The 27782-nt window shown below is 41.2% G+C and overlaps 1 protein-coding gene across 1 annotated transcript in view; it reads left to right on the top strand.

The window, feature by feature from the left end:
• The window catches only part of LOC307192381 (uncharacterized protein), a 60548-nt gene extending 50335 nt beyond the window's left edge, over positions 1 to 10213 (top strand). Inside the window, exons 7-9 of the mRNA XM_079933211.1 lie at positions 6327 to 6708; positions 7520 to 7670; positions 8191 to 10213. Of these exons, the coding sequence (XP_079789337.1) occupies positions 6327 to 6708; positions 7520 to 7670; positions 8191 to 8966 (1309 nt within the window). The 3' untranslated portion in view covers positions 8967 to 10213. The remainder of the gene's footprint in view (positions 1 to 6326; positions 6709 to 7519; positions 7671 to 8190) is intronic.
• Positions 10214 to 27782: the final 17569 nt, after the last annotated feature.

Raw genomic sequence — 27782 nt, 5'->3', positions numbered from 1 at the left:
TTAATAGGTCCTCCATTTATTTGATAACTCAGTGTCTTCCCCATTAGAATGAAAGCTCTAGCAACACAGAGACTGGTTCTCTTTGGAACACAGCCAGGAGGCAGGACAGCAAAGGAAATCAAATAGGAAATCTTTGGTTAATATAAATGGCACTAAATTTACTGACTGTGTTTTAAAAATACAAGAGTCTTAAACCATTTATAGAATTTAATTTCTTTCAGTTGTAGAACTGAAGTCCCTGGTAGAACCAAGGTCTCCCTTTCCTTGCTGGCTGCCACTGTGGGACTGGTCTCAGCTTCTTGAGGCTGCCTGCATTCCTTTACTGGTGGCTCCCTCCATCAGCAAGTCAGCAATTGTGTATCTAATCCTCATGCTTCAAATCTCTGACTTCGTCTTCTGCTACCAGCCAGAGAAAACTCTGCTGTTAAAGGAGTTATGTAGTAGGTTAGGCCCACCTAGAGATCTCCTAAGGTCAACTGATTGGTACCTTAATTACATCTTAATTACACCTTTTATCATGTAAACTAACAATCTTAAGTGACATGATGACAATCATAGAGGACGGAGATCATGTGGCGATCTTAGAATTCTGCCTACCACAGTTCCACTGTTTGTTTATCCTGCAGTTGATGGACATTTGGGTTGTTTTTAATTTGGAGCTATTTTGAATAAAGCTGCTCTGAACATTCCTGTAGTTTTAGCTTTTAGTGGACGAAAGCACTTGTTTCTTTGGGGTACATATCCGGGAGTGGAATTACTAGGTCATGGCGTACACATATGTTCAGCTTGTCAAAGAATGATGAGACCATCACTCAATATCTGAAATGAAAAGAGAGCTGGAGAGATCCTGACTAGGAACACCTCACTAGGTACAGAAGAGATTGCTGCTCTTACACAGGCATTTTGAGAAGCATGGAGTTCGGTGGGCTGACATCATCTCTGGGGGCTTGGTTTCATGGCACAAACTGTTGTTGATTAGTTGGCTCTCAGAGCTGTGTTTATTGGAACAAGTCATTACAGATTGGCTGATTTTCAAAAGCTATGGGTTGCCACTAATTGATGGACTTACAAAAACATGTTCTCTGAAGTGAATTGTTGATTGATTGAACAGACCAGTTCAGGGCTATTTTTTTAAATTAATTTTTATTGGAGTATAGTTGCTTTACAATGTTGTGTTAGTTTCTCCTGTGCAGCAAAATGAATCAGCTGTACGTATACATATATCCCCTCTTTTTTGGATTTCCTTCCCATTTAGGTCAGTTCTGGGCTACTTGATACCACAGCTGCAGAACTTTTTTTATTCTCAAGCTTTAAGAGAGAGTTCTAAAGAATTTTCCAAAGTGGTTGTACCCATTAAACTATCATATTAATGTATGAGAGTTCCATTTGCTCCAATTCCTTGCTGATTTACCCTTAAATTATAAGATGTGTATTTACTTTTAGAATTTTTTAAAATGAGGTCTGTTCAGTATTTCTATTCTCCTGACAACAAGGGCCTTAATACACTCTTTCTACTGAACTGACCATCTACCACATCTTGTTATTATAAAGAATTTTAGTTTTATATTCTTCCCCTTTTGCGTAGTAAAACATTCTCATGTAAAAAAATGTAATAGGGGTTATCCATTGAAAAATTCCACATCATGCCTGCTCCCTCTGGGATGTTTCCCATCCCCAGAGACAGGTAATGTTGCTTGGGTATCCAATATATATATATATTTTTTTCCCTTTTTTAAATACAACTGATAATATTTTTCACAGTGGTTCTTCACCATGCTTTTTCCACTAAATGTATCTTGCCAGTGCTTTCATATCTGTACATAAAGAGCTTCCTCATTTTTAAAAACTGCATAATAGTAGTCCAATATATGGATTACTCTAATTTATTTAACCAGTCCCATATTGGTGGACATTTAGGTTGTTTCCAACCTTTTGCCTCACAAACAGTGCTACAGTAAATAACCTTTTATGTACATCATTTTACATGTGAATGAATATATTACTTTACAGGAGGTTTTTTTTCCATAATCATTTAAATTTATTGCCATATTTTGTCAGTTTTTGGACTTATGTTGTTTCCTCTGTTTCATACCTTCTCTCTGAGTTCACTTTTGTTTGCTGAACTACATCCTTCAGTTACTCTCTTAGGAAGGGTTCGTGGGTTGTAAATGGCTTCAGTTTGCTCTATTTATTTATATTTGGCTGGGAGTAAATTCTGTGTTCACAGTCATTTCCCCACTCTGATTGCCTTCTGGACTCCATTAATGAGCACTTTGCTGTGTTTCCTTTGTAGGTAATCTGTCTCTTTTCCTCTGGCAGGTTTTAAGATTGTCTCTTTATCCTCAATAGGCTGCAGTTTCACTATATTATGTCTAGGTGTGCACTCTTGATCTGAGAAGTCAGGCCTTCATTTCTGGAAAATTCTTAATTTATTTTCTCAACTATTATTTCTCAGTCATTCACTACATTCTCATCTTCTGAAGCTCCTGTATATTAATGTTGTATTTTCTTAACATTTTATATATATAGTATATATATATATTTATTATATATGTGTATATATATGAAAGAGCAGTTAAGAAGATATATATATATATGAAATATTCTCTCTTTCTTCTTAACTGCTCTTTCATATTTTTCATCTCTGCTGCATTCAGAGTAAAGCCTTCAGTATTGTCTTAAAAATCACTATTGTTCTTCAGCTGTGTCCGTTCTGTTGTTTATCCTCTAATGCATTTTAAATGTCAAAGTTTTTTCTTAAATCCTAAGATTTCTCATTAGTCCTTTTTTATATCTACCCAATGTTGCATTGTTTGCCTGTTTTGGTTTCATTATCTCATGTATTTCTCAAAATCACTTATTTAAAAAACTCCTTGGACTATAAAATGAATTTTATAGTCCAAGTGAATTTCTATTCTGATTTGTTGATTATTTTTCTTAGGGTTAGAGTTATTCATGCATTTTGGAATTTAGTTTGTAGGTTTATTTTGTGTGGGCAGCTTTCTGTTTTAGATTTCTCTCTCTTCTTCATTCAGCATTATATTTATTATATTTAAGACCCTTTCTGGGACTTACACCCAGTGTTTGAGTGTTGCTGCCCCAAGAAGTTCTTAGGGCGGGCAGACCTAGTATGGGGCCAGCAGCTTCAGGGCTTAGTTACTGCAGATGAGACTGGTCCTGTCCCTTGGCCCCTGGGTCCATAGTTTCTGATAAAGCCGTAGCCTGAGTCAGTAGCCTACAGTCTTTTTTTTTTCCTATCCCCTTTCATGAGTGTGGAAGTCCACTGAAGCCTCTAGCATCAGAAAATATTTCTTCCAAGATTTTCAATTGTCTACTGAATTTGGCCTGTGAATTCAATGGTTTATTTTGTAGGGTCTATTTCCTTTATAAAAAGAGGATATTCAACTTATTAGTACTGCTTTGCTAATAATACCTGGTAGTTTTTTAATGTTTAGCAATTGCTATGGGCCAGGTACCATGCTAAGCTTTTTATATGCATTACCTTATATAATTATCACAGTTCTGTGAGAGGGGTGCTTTGGTCAGTCCCATTTTAGAGAGGCCACATGATTTGAACATTAGTCTCTACCTTGCAGTGCTTCTCTAAAGATGATTTTTAAAAACTCAGTCCATTCAGTTTATCAGAGGTGTATCAAGTACAAGAGGCATCTGGGATCTGTAGCAGGTTGGGACATGGGTGGGAGAGGAGACAGGAAACAAGGGAGGACTAGCTGGTAACATAGGGTAACACATACAGATCCTGGGAGCAGTGGTGGCATAGGGGAGAATACGAAGAATGCATTTTCTCTGCCTTCTCCCTTCCCTGCCCTTGCCATGGCTTGATGAAAGGAAAAGGGACGTAGATAGGGAGAATTCACTTATTTATCCAGAAAACAGGGATAAAGACAGAGTTCATGGTGGCACAAGATCAGGAGGTAAATCCTAAGTCCACCAACTGTGGGGAGAGCAGCACAGCAAATGCAGAGGCTGCCCCACCTGGGGCTTTGGGTCTGTGAGGGGTTGCCTGTGGTACTCAAGAGAAAAACCTGATCACCATGGTTTCTCAGTAGCGTTCAGGTTCAGAGCCTATAGTCACAGAACGATTTTTGCCACATTTTTAATAATAGTGGAATCCAATGTAAATTCATAAGAATTCTCAGGCTTACAAATCTTCCTGGACTGAAGATTCAACAAACCTGATACCCAGATGTTGCAGTAAGGAGTAAAAAATTAGGGTTGATGCTGGACGTGGACAAAGAATAAGACCCACAATCTTTGTAACGCTCTCTATTCTTAACACTACAACGTAAGTTGATGTGAATATTGTACTAAAGTCTGTCTCTCCCACTGCAAATCCCATAAAGGCAAGGACCAGGTCTGTTCCCTTTCACTGCTTTGACCTAAGTGCCCACACTATGCCAGGCATTTAGTAGGCACATGATATTTGAATGAATGGGATAAATAGATTTTCCCCCAATAAAGTATAACTGAGAAACTTTTCTCAGTTCTCTCAGACCTTAATGATTCTATTAAAACAGGACTAAAGGGCTTCCCTGGTGGCGCGGTGGTTGAGAGTCCGCCTGCCGATGCAGGAGACGTGGGTTCGTGCCCCGGTCCGGGAAGATCCCACACGCCGCGGAGCGGCTGGGCTCGTGAGCCATGGCCGCTGAGCCTGCGCGTCCGGAGCCTGTGCTCCGCAACGGGAGAGGCCACAACGGTGAGAGGCCCGTGTACTGCAAAAAATAAACAAACAAAAAACAGGACTAAAGTCATATATAAAACTTAAATTCCACCGCTAAAGTAAACATTGTATCAGTGTAACCACCATTAAACCTGCCAACTTAAACTGCCACAACCCTACAGCATATTCTTACCATTTCCCTCCTGAATCTTACTCAATATGCCTTTAAAATACAGCTCTAACTCTATGACAGTGGAATAAAAACCTTGATGACCCATATCGTTCCATATCGTAAAGTCTAAACATCTTAGCCTGGAGTTCAGGGTTGTTCTCTATTCCGATGAAATGCATCTTTCCAACCTTATCTCTTGTCATGCATTTTCTCCCCACACGCTATACTCTGTAGTTCAGCCACCAGGACCCCCTGCCTGTCCTTAGAGTCACTGTGCCGTGTAACCTTAAATACCTTTGATTCTGTTGTTTGCTTGGCCTGTCATGTTGAATCTCCTCCCATGACCCTTTCTCTGCCTGACAACTTTCTGTTCATTATTTTAGGCCTAATTCAAATGTGCTTGCCCCTAAGCCACATTCTTTCACTGCTCCATACCCTGTCAGAATTATGTTTTTCCTGCTCATCACTCCCTAGATATTCTGTTGAAGCCTCTATATAGCACTCATCATTTGATATTATGGCTAGTTTTCTATGTCCTGTTCTTCCCCTAAAGCTACCATATATTGACTATGAGGCTTTTAAATCACTACAATTTATTTATTTGTTTATTTTCTTGGAATAAGTACTTTATTTGAAATGGCTCAACAATCAGAAAAAATACAGACAGTATTATTTTCCTTCCTGTCTTATTCTGAGTTACCTAGTTCCCTCCCCAGAGGCCACCCCTCTGTATTAGTTTTTCATTGGTGTAATAATGTGATGTAACAATTACAAATCTTTGGCAGCATATAGCAATAAACATTTATTTAGCACATGAGTCTGGGGTTCAGCTGATAGGGGTAGGGCTTACTTGTATATCTGCAGTCAGCTGTGAATCCTCCAGGCAGCTCTGCAAATCTCAGCTAGGCTCACTTACATGTCTGGGGATTAGCTGGCAGTTAGCTGACCTAGGATGGTCTCATCTGCCCCTCTGGGGGTGATTTGGCTCTGTTCTGCATGTTTCTTATCATCTGAAAGCCAGCATATCCTCCTAGTAATTATAGCAGGCAAGGGCAAGCAAGCCCAATCACACAAGTACTTTTCAAGTCTAGCTTGTATCACACTTGCTAGTAACACACTGGCCAAGTCAAGTCACATGGCTGAGCCCAGAATCACAGTGGGAGGGCACAACAAAGTACATGTCTACAGGGAAGGGTGAAGAATTGGGGTCAGTAATGTATTCTGCCATATGCCTTTTCTTCCAATTTCTAAACGTACAGAAGTAAAATACTATATATACCTTTTATTAACATAAATGATAGCATAATATTTATTGTTCTTATACTTTGTTTTTTTTCCCCATTACTTTTTAATTTCCATTAAGACATATTTTTCTCATCAGGTACATCCTCCTAAAGAAGGTTAAATCAGAGGATCTTAAATCAGTTACCCCTCTGCCTCAGGCTGGAGTGAGCCCTTCTAAGTTAATCCCAGAATGGCTTCAACAGGGGAACAGGATGGACTTAAGATTGTGAAGGTGGAGGAAGACCCTATCTGGGACCAAGGAACCTACCTTAAGAAGAACAGCTTCTCTGGCCAGGAGGCCTCCCGCCAACTTTTTAGACACTTTTGTTACCAAGAGACTCCTGGTCCCCGAGAAGCACTGAGCCGGCTCCGGGAACTCTGTCATCAGTGGCTGAGGCCAGACACACATACCAAGGAGCAAATCCTGGAGCTCCTGGTGCTGGAGCAGTTCCTGACCATCCTGCCCGAGGAGCTCCAGGCCTGGGTGCAGAAGCACCATCCCGAGAGTGGGGAGGAGGCGGTGGCTGCAGTTGAAGATCTGGAGCGAGAGCTAAGTGAGCCAGAGAACCAGGTGAGAGGAGGAAGATAGGCTCCTGGACACAGAATATTAAACGAAGGGTGAAGTTTGGTGACCCAGGTTGGTTGGCCATAGCCTCATGTATTAGTTCTCTGTTGCTGGGTAACAAGTTACCCGCCTCCCTAAGCTTTAATGGCTTGAAAAAACAAATATTATCTCCCAGTTTCTGAGTCAGGGTTTTGGGAGCCACTTAGGAGGACCTCTCATGAGGTTGCTGTGAAGATGTCAACCAAGACTATAGTCCTCTGAAGACCTGACTACGGCTGGTGGACCCACTTCCAAGATGGCTCACTCCCATGGTTGTTGGTAGGGGGCCTCGGTTCTTCACTGGCTGTTGGCGGGAGGTCTTTACCATATGGGTTTCTCCTTAGGGCTCATTGAGTGTCCTCACAACATATCAGTTGGCTTCCCCAAGAGACAGACAGAGAAATAGAGAAAGAGAGAATAAGGATGAAACCACATCCTTTTTACTACTTAGTCTCAGAAGTTATATACCGTCACTTCTGCCTTACATTCTATTCAGTAGAAATGAGTCATTTTAAGTACAGCTCTCACTCAAGGAGAGAGGAGTTAATGGAAGGAGCATCAAAGAACTTATAAACATATTTTAAACCACCATATCACATTGGGCCACTCTTGTTCTCCCCCTTCTGCTTTTGGGTGTGGATTTAAACTCTGGGTCTTCCACTGTGCCATTGCTCTACAAAATGTCTCATATGGTTCCATATGATCTCTTTCATTGAGTATTAGCCTGGATTCCTCTAATCCTCCTCTTATGAACCCAAATATACCTACCTGCCTTCAGGCCCCAGACTGTGAATATGGACATTCTGAAGTGCTCTCAGGGGATGCAGTGCATTTGAAGGCCAAGCAGGAATCAACAGCTCTCCAGGTTCAGTCCATGGTGACACAGCTCAAATGTGAATCTTTTGGGTCCCACAAATTTGGAGAACAAGGTAAGGACTTTCACAGGTCCATTCAGGGGATCTCTGGTGGTTCAGTATAGGGTAGTAAAGACTGTGGACTCTGGCACCAAATTGCCTGGGTTGGAATTTAAGCACTGCCACTTAGAAGCTGTGTGACATTGGGCAGGTCAAGTAACCTTCCTGTGCCTTCAGTTTATGCATTTGTAAAAACGGAGATAATCATAGTATGGAGTCAAAGAGTCATTTGAAGATTTAATAAATTAGTATACATAAAACACTTAGAATAGTTCCTGCTTCCTAGTAAGCATTCCACAGTGCCTGCTTGAGTACATCCTCTCTGGAAGCCTCGCCTTCTCTGGGTGACCCCCTCCAGCCATTTCAGCAGGTACTGATGACCCCTTAACTCTGTTGGTCTCAATATCTCCATTTAGGTCTTCTTTGGATTCCTAGAATATGTGTGCTTGATATGGATTTTCCTGTTCCCCATCCTGTGGTTATACTCTTTCATAAAAGAAAGAGATGACATTGTTTGATCTATTTATTATTCTAGATGGTGAAACTGTACTTGAAAACCAGGATTTGGCATCGAAACAAGAAGTGTTAAAAGAAATGGGACATTTTGAGAATAGCAGACTCCAAAGAGATGTTCCTTTAGATTCTAAGTACAGAGAAACTTGTAAACGTGAGAGCAAGGTAGAAAAGCAGAGGGGACATCCCACTGGAGAGAGACGTCACAGGTGCAATGAATGTGGGAAAAGCTTTACTCAGAGTTCAGTTCTCATTCAGCACCAGAGAATCCACACTGGGGAGAAGCCATATGAATGTGAAGAATGTGGAAAGACCTTCAGCCAGAGGTCAGGCCTGGTTGAACATCAGCGGAGCCACTCTGGAGAGAAACCCTATCAATGTAAGGATTGTGGGAAAGCCTTCAGTGCCAGCAATGGCCTCATTAGACACAGAAGGATCCACACAGGGGAAAAACCATATGAATGTGAAGAGTGTGGGAGAGCCTTCCGCCTGAGCTCATACCTTGTTCAGCATCAGAGGATACACACTGGAGAGAAGCGCTATCGCTGTAACGAGTGTGGTAAAGCCTTCAGCCAGAATGCGGGGCTTTTCCAGCACCTCCGAATCCACACTGGTGAGAAACCCTATCAATGCAGTCAGTGTAGTAAAAGCTTTAGTAGGCGAACACTCCTTATAAAACATCAGAGAAGCCACACTGGAGAGAGACCGTATGAGTGTGATGAGTGTGGAAAAGCCTTCAGTCATCATTGCAACCTCATTAGGCATTTTAGAATCCATACTGTTGCCAAACTGGACTAATCCCATGAACCACCAGGGCCCCTAAATGAGGTGATCTTGGAAAGTAAGATTTTCAAGTGGCTAATTTTGCTCTTGTGAAATTTATTTTGCTTTGGAGTGTGTGGCTTTTCTGCAGACCAAGTGCTGCTGTCTCCTGGGTGGATGACTGTTGGCAGTTGCTTGGCAACCTCCTTCTTCCCTATCCGTTGGTTCATTTCTAACAATTTCTCTTAAAGGGACCAAATCTTACCTGGAGATAAATTGGTATGGATGGGCCGTTATTGAGTAATATTTAATATTGAATAACTCTAAATGACTAGCAATTGTGTATACTTTTTTTTTAAGATTGGGTACATTCAAAAGATATTCAGAGATGAGCCTTTTTTTTTTGTAAAAGTGACATTTTAAACACAATTAAGATTTGGGGGAATAAGAGTCATTCCCATTCCCATAGGAAATCATTGCCACAGTCTCCCCAGGGATTTAATGGATGATTTCTTTGTTGCTTTCATCGGAATGGGTGGCAAACTCATTTATTAAGCAGCATTACCCATGGTGTGAAACCTATAGATTTGATGGTTTAGAAATCCATGTCCCATTTTGATATCTAACTCCAAATTCCCAGTGCAGGTCATTACCATATTAAGGTTTCCATTTTTGTTATAAACAACGAATAAGATGATACTTTAAAACCTTTGCAGTGTGCCGGTTTTATTCATAGCCTTTTCTGCCACTGCCTTTTGAAGGCTAGTCAGCAACTTGGAGGGCCATTGCGAGCAGCATCATTGAGACTCTATCAAGAAAAGGAGCCTCTGACCTCGGGCAGATTGCTGCTTAACTGGGGAGTCCAACTTTCTCAGGCCATTTACTGTCAGGGTTAAACACACAAATCTGGCACCACACTGTGTAGGTTCATTACCTGCCTTTCCATCTGTGAGCTGTGTGACTTCAGGCAGTTTAATTAAATGCCCCTATGCTACAGTCTCCCTGTCTGTAAGATAGGGGATAAGAGTACCTTTCTCATAGGGAACATAAGAATAAATTAATACAAACTTGTAAAGCACTGAAAACATAACTCTCAATAAACGTGCACTATGATTTACATAAAGAAATAATACCATCTAATGAATGTAGGTGGAATTGTAAGTATCATGCTTGAACGAAATAGAATGTTAAACGCCTCTGCTGACAGTCTCATTATACTTTTCTCCACAGTCAAAATCTGAATCAGAATTTCAAAAGAAAGGAAATAAAAGTTCAACCTAAAAGTATACTGTACTAAATATGTCTTCAAAGTCTATTTTTAAAAAGTTAAAGAAGTCTATATATGTGTGTATATATGTATATGCATATGTATATACATTTGGTTTTCCTTATAGCTTAGGGACCATAACAACAACCAAAAAACTCTAAAATTCCTTGACCCTTTCATTTGTAAATAGAACAGTGGCTAAATGCAGACTACCTAGAATAGTGCTTATTGAATTTGTTTTGTTTTGTTTTGTTTTTTGGCTGCACTGCGTGACATGTGCGATCTTAGTTCCCCAGCCAGGAATCAAACCCGTGCACCCTTCAGTGGAAGTATGGAGTCTTAACCACTGGACCACCAGGGAAGGCCCTAGAATAGTGCTTACTGAATTTTAGAGTATCTACAAATCACCCGAGATCTTGTTAAAATACAGATTCTAATTCAGAAGGTAGCCCAGGAATCTGCATTTTCAGTACGTTCCCAGTGATGCTGATGCTGTTGGTTCATGGAATACACTTTGAGTATCAAGGCCCCAGACAGTCCTGATGGTCCTTGTAATCAGTTAGAGGTGCCAGCAAATCCATTTCCTTCCCATCCTTCTTCCACCTGCAACCTCTGCCTCAGCATGTTGCCCCTATACCTGTGCTCCCCACTGCCTACCCCACCCTCAGAGGAGTGAGATGCCCCAGAAGTGCAATGGGCAGGTGGGCTGAGGTGGGTTTGGGAAACCAGGCAGTGTTCTCTCCTCTAGCATAGGCAGATTCAGCCAAATCTTTATCTGGGAAGTCTAAGCAATTCCTGTAAACGTTTGCTTTAGGAAAAAGCCACTGCTACAGAGCTTCCGCTCTGCCTCCTCCCTCCCCTTCACGTGAGCTCCCAGGGTGAGGGGAAAGCAGCTGTTGCATGTTTAGAGCACAGTGCAGACCTGCAGTCCTCCCTGTGCTCCCTGAGCATCTCAGGACACAGGGACAAAGTCTCAGCCGCCGTGTCCTTATCTAGGCTGCTACTACAGACCACACTCACCTTCAACCCTGAATTTCAGTTTGGTCTCTCTGAGACTCCAACCCCAGTGCTCAGACAGCCCCTTCCTCTCTCACCTACCCAGAAAGGCAAAGAAAAGCTCACAGAGGAGAATGCAGTCACAAAAGAGGCCCAAGGAGTAAAGGAGAAAAGCAAAGGGGAGGAGAGGCCTCGAGACGGGAAGGGAGAGACGGGGGAGAAGAGAGGGCCTGATAGGGTAAGCCTGCAGCAAAGAGAAAGTTGAAGGGAGAATTTGGGAATGTTGCAGGTTTTTTTCAGTTTCTCTTTCATCAATCTAGACCAAAGTGTTGTAGGCGCTGATACCACTCCCCTCCATTCAGTCTCATTGACAGTGTCATGAAGGATTTTCAGTGCCTGTGATCAGCGGAGCACCTAGAGAAGAAGGGAAGTTCAGGCAGTGAACAGGGCACTCAGCCACTCGGCAGGGGTTTGGGACACAGCAGAGAACCCTGCCTGAGAAAAACAGTAAGTATAATACGTAAACGATATAGTGTAATATATAGGTGATACAGTGCTTTGGAAACAGAAGAAAGTGGAGCAGGTTAAAGGAGTGAGGTTTCATTATCTAGGGTGGTCAGGGGTGGCTTCCTTAAGAGGCATTTGAGCTAAGATACAGAGCAGATGAGGGAGTCAGCTCAGTGCTACCTGGGAGGGTAATCCAGGAAGTGGGACCAGCTGGTGAAAAGGCCTCAAGGTATAGACTAAAAAGCTTTCCCATGGGGTTTCTCAGATGCTCCTCACAATCACCCAGAGAAGAGCAAGGCGTGGGTATTTACCATTCACACTTACAGTTGAGTAAACTGAGCTTGGTGACATGAAGTGATTGCCCAATGTCGCATGCCTGGGAGGTGACAGTTGTCTGTATTTGAGACTGACTCTCTGTCTAGTGCTCTTTCCTATTAAGCATCCAGAAACTTTGTTTCCCTACCTGGAAAGTTATTATTCTTCCTTATCTAGAAAACATAGGTGTTGCCACATAACTAGTTGTCAAGTAATTATTTTGTGTGACTAGCTGTGTCCTGAAAGTATTGGGAGAGGGGGTGGTGCACATACCCTTTTGGTGCACAAGAGGAAGAAATGGAGAGACTCCTGGAGGTCAGGTGATGTTAATGTGGGGTGGGAGACACGGGGCGTGAGGGTGGCCAGGTGCAGGCACTCCGCAGGCAGCTAGAGCCTGATGGGAAGGAAGGGCGGGGAAAGCCGCGGGGTGGGAGATTGAGTGTCTTGGTAGCAGGGCGCTGCTGTGGTTTGTCCCCGTCCACTAGTGTTGCTGTGGACGAGTTACTTCACCTCTCTGTGCCCAAGTGGAAAGACAAGAAGGCCAGGCGGGTGTGTGGAGCTCTCAGGGGTAAGGCAATGCAGGCGACCCTTTCTCTGGGTCTCTCGGTGCTGCTCCTCAGATGGCCAAATGAAATTCACTTGTGGGGCAAGTCGGGGGCAGGATGGGGTGGGGCTACGAAATGGAAGGGAAGAGCCAGGCTTGTATGGAACAGGAACAGGAGGTCCCAGGATTTGGGGGCAGCGGGGGAAGGGGGACAGTTTCCTATTGGTCTCTTTGCACTGGATGGGCCCAAAGCGTGGAGGCCGACAACATGAAACAGCTTCCGAGCGGCCTAAAGAGACAGCGGAAGTGTCAGCCTAGCGGAGCGGAGAGCGGGTCCGCGGTGCTCCTTCGGCCCAAGTCCCAAGGCCCCACCGGCGTTTCAAGAGTCTCGGTCGCGGGTCGGCCGGGTTCAGGTGAGTCCCTGGGCGAGCGGGATGGGCGGGGGCGGTGCATCGGGCTCCAGGCTAAAATCCAGGAAAGAGGGGCGCAGTGCGGGTTGCGCCAAGAACGAAGGCCGGCCTTCCAGGAATAGATATACCACGACTACTAATAGATACTTCTGTAGCGCTCACCACGAGCCTGGCACTGTTCTAATCGCTTAACAGGTAGTAACTCATTTAATCGTCAAAAAATGGTCTGTATACGGGAATTCTCTGGCGGTCCAGTGGTTAGGACTCCGCACTTTCACTGCCGAAGGCCTGGGTTCAATCCCTGGTCGGGAAACTAAAATCCCGCAAACCAAGGGGCGTGGCCCCCCCAAAAAATCTATATGATTATTATCAACTCCATGTTAAAGAGGGTGAAACTGAGGCACGGAGAGGTTAAGTCACTCGCTCAAGGTCACACAGCTTGAAGGCCCCCTTTGTGCTCTTGACCCCATTTCAGTAAGAAGCTATAAAGTATTACATCAGTGCTGTCAAGGCTGTACTGGATTCCGTTTTAACTGCTACCCTATTTAGAATTGAGAGCCCCGTTTCTTTAGCAGTTCTACTGATAGACATTGAGGTTGTGTCCTGTTTTCACTATTAGGAACAACACTGCAGTGCCAGGTCGTGCACTTGCTTCCTTGAGCACAAGTGTTAAGTGCAGAACCATAGCATATGCACATGTTTTAAAAGCTTTTTTTTTTTTAATTACAAAGAATTTAAAACGTTGACAAAGACTGAAAGAATAATATAATGAACCCTTACATGCTCACCCACCTTCAACAGTTAGCAGCTCTTGACCAGTCTTGTATCATGTGTGTCCCCATCCACCCACTCCCTTCCCTTGTTATTTTGAAGCAAAAACATACTGTTTTACCTGTAAATATTCCAGTATGTATCTCTAACAAATACTTTTTAAAACATAGGCATAATACCTTTATCTCATAAAAGCTTAATAGTTATTCCTTATGTCATTACATATCCAGTAAGTGCTTACATTCCAATTTTTATTATCGTATATATATGTTTAGTTAAATATATATCATATATCATATATCATATATATATGTTATATATGTATCATATATGTATATATGTATCATATATCATATATATGTATATATCATATGTATCATATATCATATATCATATATATATGTTAAATATATATATCATATATCATATATATATATGTTCAACTAAATGTTTAGTTGAACCAGGTTCCCCATTATGTCTACAAAATGTGTTTGACTGGTAGGTCTTGTCTATTTTTTTGTTTGTTTTTGGCTGTGTTGGGTCTTGGTTGCTACCAGCGGGCTTTCTCTAGCTGCGGCGGGCGGGGCTACTCTTTGTTGCGGTGGGTGGGCTTATTGCGGTGGCTTCTCTTGTTGTGGAGCACGGGCTCTAGACGCGCAGGCTTCACTAGTTGCGGCGTGTGGGCTCGGTAGTTGTGGCTCGCGGGCTTAGTTGCTTCACGGCATGTGGGATCTTCCCGGATCAGGGCTCGAACCTGTGTCCCCTGCATTGGCAGGCGGATTCTTAACCACTGCGCCACCAGGGAAATCCCTCTTGTCTCTTTTAATTGGATTTCTGCTCCATTTCTTTCTTCCCATTGCATTGTATTTCCTGGGCATGGGGGTTGTTTATCCTGTAGTTGCCCCCCAGTATGCATTTTGATAAATGCTTCCCTGTAGTGTACTTTCACACCTTTCTCTGTTTCTACTTCCTGGGAGTTGGTAGTTCAGTCTGAAGGCTTGAACGTATTCAGGTTCAGCCTTTCTGGCAAGACCACTTAATCCTGGTGTCACTTTCTTCCATCAAGAAAGAATGTCTGGTTTCTCTTTGTGATGTTAGCAACCACTGATGAATAGTGTCTCTATCCACTAATTCATAATTGGTGGCAAAATCACAATATTCTAATTATATCATTCCTTCTTTATTCACTCGAAGAATACTTTTTTTTTTTGGCTGCGTGGCCTGGCTTGCGGGAGTTTTCAGTTCCCGAACCAGTGATCGAACCCGGGACCTTGGCAGGGAAAGCACAGAGTCCTAACCACTGGACCGTCAGGGAATTCCCTAGAAGAATACATTTATTAAAAGAAACTTTTTCTTATCATCTATTTGGTTACCAAGTGTTATAATTCACATGGAAAAGGCAGGATAAATCCTTGATTGTTTCCTTTTATTTACCAGTTTTCAGGATAGTTAGTTGGTGACCAATCCAGTTTTTTAAAATAAGAGTAATTATGAATTCATGGATGTAAACATCCTTAAAGTGTTTCAGTCCACTGCTGTCATTATCTTTACTGATGCTCAAATTTTCCCATCTTCAAGTGGGAAGTTCTTCAAGTTGGCTTCTGACATTAGACCCTCATAGTCAGGAACTTCCTTGCTTTATGGTGACAAGATGTTTCAGGCTTATGTCATATAATTCCTGCCTCAGATCTGTATTCAGCCATTTCTCCAAGGAGCCTTGGTTTCTTCTTGGGGAAACAGAATTTCAAGACCACAAATTGGATGCCAGGGGATGTTCACTGTTTCTAAGCCTTTTTAGTAGAAAGACCTAAGGCATCTATATTTTATTGATACTTCCAATTAAAATTCAGGACTATAGGGTGTTTACTTCTCTTACATTTGTATCTCCTTTTGTGTTAGTTATTTCTATTTCAAAACTTAGTAGTTTAAAACAACACACATTATCTCATAGTTTTCATGTGTCAGGAATCCAGGTATGGCTCAACTGGGTCCTCTGCTTCAGAGTCTCTCAAGACTGAAATCAAGGTGTTAAACAGGGCTAGTGTCTCATCAGAAGGCTTGACTGGGGAAGGATCTGCTTCCAAGTTCACGTGGTTGTTGACAGGATTCTGTTCCTTGAGGGTTCTTGGACTGAGGGCCTTATTTACTCAGTTACTTGCTGGCTGTTGACAAGAGGGCCATGTAGGCCTCTTTAACATGGCTGCCTTTATATACTTTAAAATTTTTATTGAAGTATAGTTGATTTATAATGTGTTAATTTTTGCTGTACAGCAAAGTGATTCGGTTTTATATATATATATATATTCTTTTTCATATTCTTTTCCATTATGCTTTATCAGAGGATATTGAATATAGTTCCCTGTGCTATAAATAGGACTTTGTTTCTGGGTTGTTGTTGTTTATTGTTTTATTTTTATTTATTTATTTTTAGATTTCAGTTCCTATGGATTTTTAAAAAATTTTTATTTTATATTGGAGTATAGTTGATTAACAATGTTGTGTTGGTTTTAGGTGTACAGCAAAGTGATTCAGTTATACATATACAGGTATCTATTCTTTTTCAAATTCTTTTCCCATTTAGTTTATTACAGAGTATTGAGCAGAGTTCCTTTTGCTATATGGTAGGTCCTTGTTGGTTATTTTAAATATAACAGTGTGTACATGTATATCTCCAAACTCCCAGTCTATCCTTCCCCCCCACCCATCCCCCCAGTAACCATAAGTTCATTCTCTAAGTCTGTGACTCTATTTCCGTTTTATAAATAAGTTCATATGTATCAATTTTTTTTTAGATTCTGCATATCAGTGATATCATATGATGTTTGTTTTTCTCTGACTTCACTTAGTATGATAATCTACAAGTCTATCCATGTTGCTGCAAATGGCATTATTTCATTCTCTTTAATGGCTGAGTAATATTCCATTGTATATATGTACCACATCTTGTTTATCCATTCATCTGTTGATGGACATTTAGGTTGTTTCCATGACCTGACTATTGTAAATAGTGCTGCAATGAACACTGGGGTGCATGTATCCTTTTGAACCATGTTTTTCTCCAGATATATGCTCAGGATTGGGATTGCAGGATCATATGATAGTTCTATTTTTAGTTTCTTAAGGAACCTCCATACTGTTCTCCACAGTAGCTGTACCAATTTACATTCCCACCAACAGCATAGGAGGGTTCCCTTTTCTCCACACCCTCTCCAGCATTTATTGTTTGTAGACTTTTTGATGATGGCCATTCTGACTGGTGTGAGGTGATATCTCATAGTTTTTTGGGTTTTTTTCCTGGCCATGCTGTGCAGCTTGCAGGATCTTAGTTCCCCAACCAGGGATGGAACCCGGGCCCCCAGCATTGGAAGCACGGAGTCCTAACCACTGGACCACCAGGGAATTCCCTCATTGTAGTTTCTTTTTTTTTTTAATATTTATTTATTTATTTGGCTATGCTGGGTCTTAGTTGCGGTACATGGGATCTTTTTTAGTTGTGGCATGTGGGATCTTTAGCTGCAGCATGCAAACTCTTAGTTGCAGCATGTGGGATCTAGTTCCCTGACCAGCGATCGAACCCTGGCCCCCTGCATTGGGAGCATGGAGTCCCAGACACTGGATCAAAGGGAAGTCCCTCTCATTGTAGTTTTTTGTTTATTTTGTTTTGTTTTGCCGTGCAGCCTGCAGGATCTTAGTTCCCCAACCAGGGATTGAACCTGGGCCCTCAGCAGTGACAGCGTGGAGTCCTAACCACTGGACCACCAGGGAATTCCCTCATTGTAGTTTTGATTTGCATTTCTCTAATAATTAGTGATGTTGAGCATCTTTTCAGGTACCCCTTGGCCATCTGTATGTCTTCTTTGGAGAAATGTCTATTTAGGTCTTTTGCCATTTTTTGATTGGGTTGTTGTTTATTTTTTCATATTGAGGCACATGAGCTGTTTGTAAATTTTAGAGATTAATCCCTTGGGAGATTAATGGGAGAATATTTTCTCCCATTCTGTGGGTTGTCATTTCATTTTGTTTATGATTTCCTTTGCTATACACAAGCTTTTGAGTTTAATTAGGTCCCATTTGTTTATTTTTGGTTTTATTTCCATTACTCTAGGAGATGGATCAAAAAAGATATTGCTTTGATTTATATGAAAGAGTGCTCTGCTTATGTTTTCCTCTAAGAGTTTTACAGTATCCAGTCTTACATTTAGGTCTTTAACCCATTTTGAGTTTATTTTTGTCTATGGTGTTTAAGAATGTTCTAATTTTATTTTTTTACATATAGCTGTCCAGTTTTCTCAGAGCCATTTATTGAAGAGACTGACTTTTCTCCATTGTATAGTCTTGCCTCCTTTGTCATAGATTAATTGACCATAGGTGCATGGGTTTATTTCTGGGCTTTCTGTCCTGTTCCAGTGATCTATATTTCTGTTTTTGTGCCAGTACCATACTGTTTTGATGACTGTAGCTTTTTAGTGTAGTCTGAAGTCCGGGAGCTTGATTCCTCCAGCTCCATTTTTCTTTCTCAATATTGCTTTGGCTATTCGGGGTCTTTTGTGTCTCCATACAAATTTTAAGATTTTTTTGTTCTAGTTTTGTGAAAAATGCCATTGATAATTTGATAGGGATTGCACTGAATCTGTAGATTGCCTTGGATAGTAAAGTCATTTCGATAATACTGATTCTTCCAATCTAAGAACATGGTATATCTTTCCATCTATTTGTGTCATCTTCCATTTCTTTCATCAGCGTCTTATAGTTTTCGGAGTACAGGTCTTTTGCCTCCTTAGGTAGGTTTATTCCTAGGTATTTTATTCTTTTTGATGCGATGGCAAATGGGATTGTTTCTTTAATTTGTTTCTGAACTTTCATTGTTATTGTATAGAAATGCGACAGATTTCTGTGTATTAATTTTGTATCCTGCAACTTTACTGAATTCATTGATGAGCTCTAGCAGTTTTCTGGTAGCATCTTTAGGGTTTTCCATGTATAGTATCATGTCATCTGCAAACAGTGACAGTTTTTGTTTTTTCTTTTTAATTTTATTATTATTTGGCTGCGTCGGGTCTAGTTGTGGCATGTGGGATCTTTGTTGTAGCATACAGGATCTTCGTTGTAGTATGCGGGATCTATTGTTGTGGTGCGTGGGCTTCTCTAGTTGCGGTGCGCAGGCTTCTCTCTGGTTGTGGTGCACAGGCTAAGTAGTTGTGGTGCATGGGCTCTCTAGTTGCAGCATGTGGGCTTCTCTCTAGTTGTGGCACACGGGCTTCAGAGCATGCGGGCTCAGTAGTTGCAGTGTATGGGCTCACTAATTGTGGAATGTGGGCTCTATAGCACGTGAGCTTAGTTGCCCCGCAGCATGTGGGATCTTAGTTCCCTGACCAGGGATTGAACCTGCGTCTCCTGCATTGGAAGGCGGATTCTTAACCATGGGACCACCAGGGAAGTCCCAAATAGTGACAGTTTTACTTATTCTTTTCCAAATTGGAATTCCCTTTATTTCTTTTTCTTCTCTGCCATGGCTAGGACTGCCAAAACTATGTTGCATAATAGCATTGAGAGTGGACATCCTTGTCTTTTTCCTGATCTTAAAGGAAATGCTTTCACCTTTTCACTGTTGAGTATGATGTTAGCTGTAGGTTTATCATTTATGGCCTTAATTATGTTGAGGTATGTTCACTGTATGCCCACTTTCTGGAGAGTTTTTATCATAATTGGATGTTGAATTTTGTCAAAAGCTTTTTCTGCATCTATTGAATGATCATATAGTTTTTATTCTTCAATTTGTTGATGTGGTGTATCACACTGATTGATTTGCAGATACTGAAAAATCCTTGCATCCCTAGGATATGTCCCAGTTGGTCATGGCGTATGATCCATTTGAAGTATTGTTGGATTCAGTTTGCTAGTATTTTGTTGAGCATTTTTGCATCTATGTTCATCAGTGATATTAGCCTGTAATTTTCTTTTTTTCCTTCCTTCCTTCCTTTGGTATCCTTTTCTGGTTTTGATATCAGGGTGATGGTGGCCTCATAGAATGAGTTTGGGAGTGTTCCTTCCTCTGCAATTTTTGGGAATAGTTTCAGAAGGATAGGTGTTAACTCTTCTCTAAATGTTTGATAGGATTCACCTGTGAAGACATCTGGTCCTGGACTTTTGTTTGTTAGGAGTTTTTTTTTTTTAATTTATTTTTGGCTGCATTGGGTCTTCGTTGTTGTGCGTGGGCTTTCTCTAGTTGCAGTGAGCAGGGCTACTCTTCCTTGCAGTGCACAGGCTTCCAGTTGCGGTGGTTTCTCTTGTTGTGGAGCATGGGGTCTAGGTGCGCAGGCTTCAGTAGTTGTAGCATGTGGGCTCAGCAGTTGTGGCTCATGGGCTCTAGAGTGCAGGCTCAGTAGTTGTGGTGCATGGGCTTAGTTGCTCCATGGCCTGTGGGATCTTCCTGGACCAGGGCTCGAACCTGTGTCCCCTGCATTGGCAGGTGGAACCCCAACCACTGCACCACCAGGGAAACCCCTGTTAGGAGTTTTTAAATCATATTTTCAACTTCAGTACTTGTGATTGGTCTGTTCATATTTTCCATTTCTTCTCTTCATATTTTCCGTTTTTTCCTGGTTCAGTCTTGGGAGATTGTACCTTTCTAAAAAATTGTTCATTTCTTCTACGTTTTCCATTTTATCAGCATACAGTTGCTTGTAGTAGTCTCTCGTGATCCTTTGTATTCCTCTGGTGTCCGTTGTTGTAACTTCTCCTTTTTCATTTCTAATTTTATTGAGTTGAGCCCCCTCTCTCTTTTTCTTGTTGAGTCTGGATAAAGGTTTATCCATTTTGTTTATCTTTTCAAAGAACCCAGCTTTTAGTTTCATTGATCTTTTGTGTTGTTTTCTTCATCTCTATTTCATTTATTTCTGCTGTAAGCTTTATGGTTTCTTTCCTTCTACTAACTTTGGGGTTTGTTTGTTGTTCTTTCTCTAGTTCCTTTAGGTGTAAGTTTAGGTTATTTATTTGAGATTTGTCTTGTTTCTTGAGGTAAGATTGTATTGCTATATATTTCCCTTTTAGAACTGCTTTTGCTGCATCCAGAAGGTTTTGGATCATCATGCTTTCATTTTCATTTGTCTCTAGGTATGTTTTTATTTCCTCTTTGATTTCTTCAGTGATCCATTGGTTGGTTAGTAACATATTGTTTAGCCCCCACATGTTTGTGTTTTTTAGTTATTTTCCTATAGTTGATTTCTAGTCTCATTACATTGTAGTCAGAAAAGTTGCTTGATATGATTTCAATTTTCTTAAATTTACTGAGGCTGTCTTTGTGGCCCAGCATGTGATCAATCCTGGAGAATGTTTAGGTGCACTTGAGAAGAACGTGTATTCTGCTGCTTTTGGATGGAATGCTCTATAAATATCAATTAAGTCCATCTGATCTAATGTGTTATTTAAGGCCTGTGTTTCCTTATTGATTTTCTGTCTGGATGATCTGTCCATGATGAAAGTGGGGTGTTAAACTCCCCACTGTTATTGTGTTTCTGTCTATTTCTCCTTTTATGGCTGTTGGTATTTGCCTTATCTATTGAGGTGCTTCTATGTTGGGTGCATATATATTTACAATTGTTACATCTTCTTCTTGGATTGCTCCCTTGATCATTATGTAGTGTCCTTCTTTGTCTCTTGTAACAGTCTTTATTCTAAAGTCTATTTTGGGGACTTCCCTGGAGGTCCAATGGTTAAAACTCCACACTTCCATTGCAGGGGTCATGGGTTTAATCCCTGGTTGGGCATCTAAGATCCCGCATGCTGCATGGTGCGGCCAAAAAAAAGAAGCCCGTTTTGTCTGATATGAGTATTGTTACTCCAGCTTTCTTTTGATTTCCATTTGTATGGAATTCCTTTTTCCATCTGCCCACTTTCAGTCTGTATGTATCGCTAGATCTGAAGTGGGTCTCTTATACAGAACATATATATGGGTCTTGTTTTTTTAATCCATTCAGTGAGTCTGTTTCTTTTGGTTGGAGCATTTAATCCACTTGCATTTAAGGTAATTACCAATATATATGTTTGTATGGCCATTTTGGATTTGCTTTTATAGGTGGTTTTTTTTCCCCTTCCTCTTTTGTTCTCTTCTCTTGTGATTTGATGACTAACTTTAGTGTTGTGTTTGGATTCCTTTTTCTTTTTTGTGTGTGTATCTATAGTAGATTTTTGTTCATGGTTACAATGAGGTTTTGGTATAGCAGACTATATATAAACAAGATTGTTTTAAGTTGCTGGTCTTTTAATTTCAAATGCATTTCTAATATCCTGCATTTGTGCTCTCCTCTTCTCACAGATGCTGGTTTTGATGTCATATTTGTGTGCAGATGATTTCCACCTTTACTGTATGTTTGCCTTTACCAGTGAGCTTTTCTATTCATAATTTTCTTGTTTCTAGTGGTGGCCTTTTCTTTTCTGCCTAGAGAAGTTCCTTTAGCATTTGCTGCAAACCTGGTCTGGTGGTGCTGAATTCTCTTAGCTTTTGCTTGTCTGTAAATCTTTTGATTTCTCTGTCAAATCTGAATTAGAGCCTTGCTGGGTACAGTATTCTTGGTTGTAGGTTCTTCTTCCCTTTCATCACTTTAAATATATTGTGCCATTCCCTTCTGGCCTGCAGAGATACTGCTGAGAAATCAGCTGATAACCTTATGGGAGTTCCCTTGTGTGTTATTTGTTGCTTTTCCCTCATTGCTTTTAATTTTTTTTCTTAGTCTTTAATTTTTGTCAATTTGATTACTATGTGTCTCAGCATGTTCCTCCTTGGGTTTATCCTGCCTGGGACTCTCTGCACTTCCTGGACTCGGGTGACTGTTTCCTTTTCCATGTTGAGGAAGTTTTCAGCTATTATCTCTTCAAATATTTTCTCAGATCCTTTCTCTCTCTCTTCTCCCTCTGGGACCCCTGTAATGTGAATGTTGGCACATTTAATGTTGTCCCAGAGTTCTCTCATACTGTTCTTATTTCTTTTCATTCTTTTTTCTTTATTCTGTTCCATGGAAGTGATTTCCACCATTGTCTTCCAGCTCACTTATCTGTTCTTCTGCCTCAGTTGTCCTGCTATTGATTCCTTCTAGTGTATTTTTCATTTCAGTTATTGTATTGTTCACCTCTGTTTGTTCATTCTTTAGTTCTTATAGGTCTTTGTTAAACATTTCTTGTATCTTCTTGATCTGTGCCTCCATTCTGTTTTGAGATCTTGGCTCATCTTTACTCTCATTATTCTGAATTCTTTTTCAGGTAGATTGCCTATCTCCAATTCACTTAGTTTTTCTTCTTGGGTTTTTATCTTGGTCCTTCATCTGGGACATATTCCTCTGCCATCTCATTTTGTCTAACTTTCTGTGATTGTGATTTCCATTCTGCAGGATTGTAGTTCTTCTTGCTTCTGCTCTCTGCTCCCTGGTGGATGAGGCTGTCTAAGAGGCTTGTGCAGGCTTCCTGGTGGGAGGGACTGGTTCCTGCCCACTGGTATGTGGAGCTGGGTCTTGTACCTCTGGTGGGCAGGGCCCTGCCAGGGAGTGTGTTTATCAGGAATCTGTGTGCTCAGGAAGACTTTAAGCAGCCCGTCTACTGATGGCTGGGGTTGTGTTCTCGCCCTGTTGGTTGTCTGGCCTGAGGCATCCCATCACTGGAGCCTACAGGCTGTTGGGTGGGGCCACATCTTGGTGAGAAGATGGTGCCCTCCAGATGGGCTCATACCAATGAGTACTCCCTAGAACTGCTGCCACCAGTGTCCCTGTCCCTGCAGTGAGCCACAGCTACCCCCTGCCTCTTCAGGAGACCCTCCAATACTAGCAGGTTAAGTCTGGCCCAGTCTTTTATGAGGTCACCGCTTTTTCCCCTGGATCCTGGTGCACACAAGACCCTGTGTGTGCCCTCTAAGAGTGGACTTTCTGTTTTCCCCAGTCCTGTGGAATTCCTGTGATCAAACCCCACTGGCTTTCAAAGCCAGATTCTCTGGGGGCTCCTCCTCCCATTGCCAGACCCCCAGGCTGGGGAGCCTGATGTGAGGCTCAGAGGTTTCACTCCTGTGGGAGAACTTCTGTGGTATAATTAGTTTCCAGTTTGTGGGTCGCCTACCTGGCATGCATGGGACTTGATTTTATCATGATTGTACCCCTCCTACTGTCTTGTTGTGGCTTCTTCTTTATCTTTGGACGTAGGGTATCTTTTTTGTAGGTTCCAGCATTTTTTTGTTGATGGTTGTTCAGTAGTTAGTTGTAATTTTGGTGTTTATGTAAGAGGTGAGCTCACGTCCTTCTACTCTGCTGTCTTGTCTCCCAGTCAAGATTAGGTTTTCCCCACAACTGAGTTGCAGAGTTTTGAGGACATTGTTGTTTATCTGTTCTATACATAATAGTCTGCATCTGCTAATCCCAAACTCCCAATACTTCCCTCCATCCCTCCTCCCGCAACCACAAGTCTGTTCTGTATATCTGTGTGTCTGTTTCTGTTTTGTAGATACGTTCATTTGTGTTGTATTTTAGATTCCATATATAAGTGATATCATATGGTATTTGTCTTTCTCTTTCTGACTTACTACACTTAGTATGATAATTTCTAGGTCCACGTTGCTGCAAATGGCATTATTTCATTTTTATGGCTCAGTAATATTCCATTGTATATATATACACCACATCTTCTTTTTCCATTCATCTGTTGATGGACATTTAAGCTATTTCCATGTTTTGGCTCTTGTAGTAGTGCTACTATGAACATAGGGGTACATGTATCTTTTTGAATTATAGTTTTGTTTGGATATATGCCCAGGAGTGGGATTGCTGTATCATATGGCAACTCTAGTTTTTTGAGGAACCTCCCTACTGTTTTCCATAGTGGCTGCTCCAATTTACATTCCCACTAACAGTGTAGGAGGGTTCCCTTTTCTCCACACCCTCTCCAGCATTTGTTATTTGTAGACTTTTTAATGATGGCCATTCTGACTGGTGTGAGGTGGTACCTCATTGTAGTTTTGATTTGTATTTCTCTGGTAATTAGTGATGATGAGCACTTTTTCATGTGCCTTTTGACTATCTGTATGCTTTGGAGATATGTCTATTCAGATCTTTGGCCCATTTTTTGATTGGGTTGTTTGGGCTTTTGTTGTGGTTGTGTTATTTAGTTGTATGAGCTGTTTGTATATTTTGGAAATTAAGCCCTTATCGGTCACATCATTTGCAAATATTTTTCTCCCAGTCCATAAGTTGTCATTTCGTTTTGTTTAAAACATGATTGCTTGCTTCATCTAAATCCCCAGAGAAGAGCATCAGCTATCAAGCAAAAATCACAGTTTAGCAAAATAATTTTTAGCCTATTCACAGAGGTTACATCCCCTCAACATTACTGTATTCTATTGGTTAGAAGCAAGCTATTTAAAGGGGGTGAGGGATTATATAAGGCTTTGAATACTGGGAACTGCGATCATTGGAGGACATCTTACAGCCTGCCTACCACACTTTTCTCCCATGTCAAGAATTCTAGTTACCAAGGACAGTGGGATGATAAAATTAAAATATCACATCGGGCTTCCCTGGTGGCGCAGTGGTTGAGAGTCCACCTGCCGATGCAGGGGACACGGGCTCATGCCCTGGTCTGGGAAGATCCCACATGCCGCGGAGCGGCTGGGCCTGTGAGCCGTGGCCACTGAGCCTGCGCGTCCGGAGCCTGTGCTCCGCAACAGGAGAGGCCACAACAGTGAGAGGCCCGCATACTGCAAAAAAAAAAAGACATCATTTATGCATTTAAAATTTTAATAGATACTAAAGTAACTCCAGATTGGCTTTGCCAGTTTACATCCCATATCCCATATCCTTGCCAATATTAATCAAACTTTTAAATAGTTGCCAATCTCTTAGGTGTGTAATGGTGTGTTGTTTTTATTTTTAATCTCCAAATACTAATAGAATTATGATCTTTTTATATGCTTATTGGCCATTTGCATTTCTTCCTTTTTGAATTCCTTATTCATATCCTTTGTCCAGCTTCTTTTTGGGCTTTTTAACTTTTCCTTATTGATTGGCAGAAATTCTTTATAGTCTGTATATTAACCCCTTAATTAATATGGATTAGTTAATCCATATTAATATGTGTGTGCAGTTATGTGTGTATATACACACACACACGTGTCATTAAAAAAATAGGACTACCTCTGAAGCCAAGATGCTAAATTGGAGTCCTGCTGAATCCCAGGCTCCAGGCAGAGTGAACCTGCTACTGAATTATCTGGACTATCTGGAGAAGCAAGAGAAGTCCCAGTTGTGGCCATGCCAGTTCCCTCCAGAACAAAAAAGGGCTACAGGAACCAAGGTGGAGAAAAACAGCTTCACATAGAATCAGGAATGTAGCCTGCTAGGAAAGAGTCCTTTACACCAGGAAATCTGCAGATAGCACTTCTGCTACCAGGATTTCCTTGGGCCTTGGCTCTGAGCCATCTCTGCGAGATCTGGAAGTAACAAAGACCCAACCCCTCCCACCTCCCAGTAGCAGTGACTTCACCAAGATATGTTTATGTCCTCACATGTAAATTTTGGAGGGAGGCAATTTCCAGGGCTCTATTCCAGCCTTTAGGGAACCAGGTTCCTTCTAGCTTATTACTCCATCACTTCCTGAGCAGGTACTGGTGTGTATAGAGCACCTGGGCCAGTTCTGCTCTAGTCTTCCCTGTGCTATACAGTAGGACCTTGTTGTTTACCTACTTTATATACAGTAGTGTGTATCTGCTAATCCCAAACTCCGAATTTACCCCTTCCCCACCCTCTCCCCTTTGGTAACCATAAGTTTTCTCTGTCTATGTTTCTGTTCTGTAAATAAGTTTATTTGTAGCCTATTTTAGATTCCACTTATAAGTGATATCATATTTGTCTTTTTCGGTGTGACTTACTTCACTTAGTATGATAATCTCTAGGTCCATCCATGTTGCTGCAAATGGCATTATTTCATTCTTTTTTATGGCTGAGTAGTATTTCATTGTATATATGTACCACATCTTCTTCGCCATGCATCTGTCAATAGACATTTAGGTTGCTTCTGTGTCTTGGCTATTATAAATAGTGCTGCTATGAATACTGGGGTGCATGTATCTTTTCGAATTAGTTTTTTCTCCAAATATATCCCCAGGAGTGGGATTGCTAGATCATATGGTAGCTATATTTTTAGTTTTTCTAAGGAATCTCCATACTGTTCTCCACAGTGGCTGCACCAATTTACATTCCCACCAACAGTGCAGGAGGGCTCCCTTTTCCCCACATCCTCTCCAACATTTGTTATTTGTAGACTTTTTAATGATGGCCATTCTGACTGGTGTGAGGTGATACCTCATTGTAGTTTTGATTTGCATTTCTCTAATAATTAGCAATGTTGAGCATCTTTTTATTGTAGTTTTGATTTGCATTTCTCTAATAATTAGCAATGTTGAGCATCTTTTCATGTGCCTTTTGGCCATCTGTATGTCGTCTTTGGAGAAATGTCTATTTAGGTCTTCTCATTTTTTGATTGGGTTTTTTGTTGTTATTGATTTGTATGAGCTGTTTGTCTATTTTGGAAATTAAGCCCTTGTCACATCATTTGCAAATATTTTCTCCCTGTCCATAAGTTGTCTTTTTGCCTTATTGTTCCCTTTGCTGTGCAAAAGCTTGTAAGTTTGATTAGGTCCCATTTGTTTATTTTTGCTTTTATTTCTATTGCCTTGGGAAACTGACCTAAGAAAACATGGCTATGATTTACGTCAGAGAATGTTCTGCCTAGGTCCTCTTCTAGAAGTTTTATGGTGTCATGCCTTATATTTAAGTCTTTAAGCCATTTTATTTTTGTGTATGGTGTGAGGGTGTGTTCTAACTTCATTGATTTACATGCAGTTGTCCAACTCTTCCATCACCACTTGCTGGAGAGTGTCTTTTCTCCATTGTATATTCTTGCCTCCTTTGTCGAAGATTAACTGACCATAGGTGTAGGTTTATTTCTGGACTTTCTGTTCTGTTCCATTGATGCATGTGTCTGCTTTTGCGCCAGTATGACACTGTTTTGAT

The sequence above is a fragment of the Stenella coeruleoalba genome (assembly GCF_951394435.1).
Source record: "Stenella coeruleoalba genome assembly, chromosome: 10".
NCBI lineage: Eukaryota > Metazoa > Chordata > Mammalia > Artiodactyla > Delphinidae > Stenella > Stenella coeruleoalba.
The sequence above is the reverse complement of the archived record's forward strand: the minus strand, read 5'-3'. Positions and strand labels throughout refer to the sequence as shown.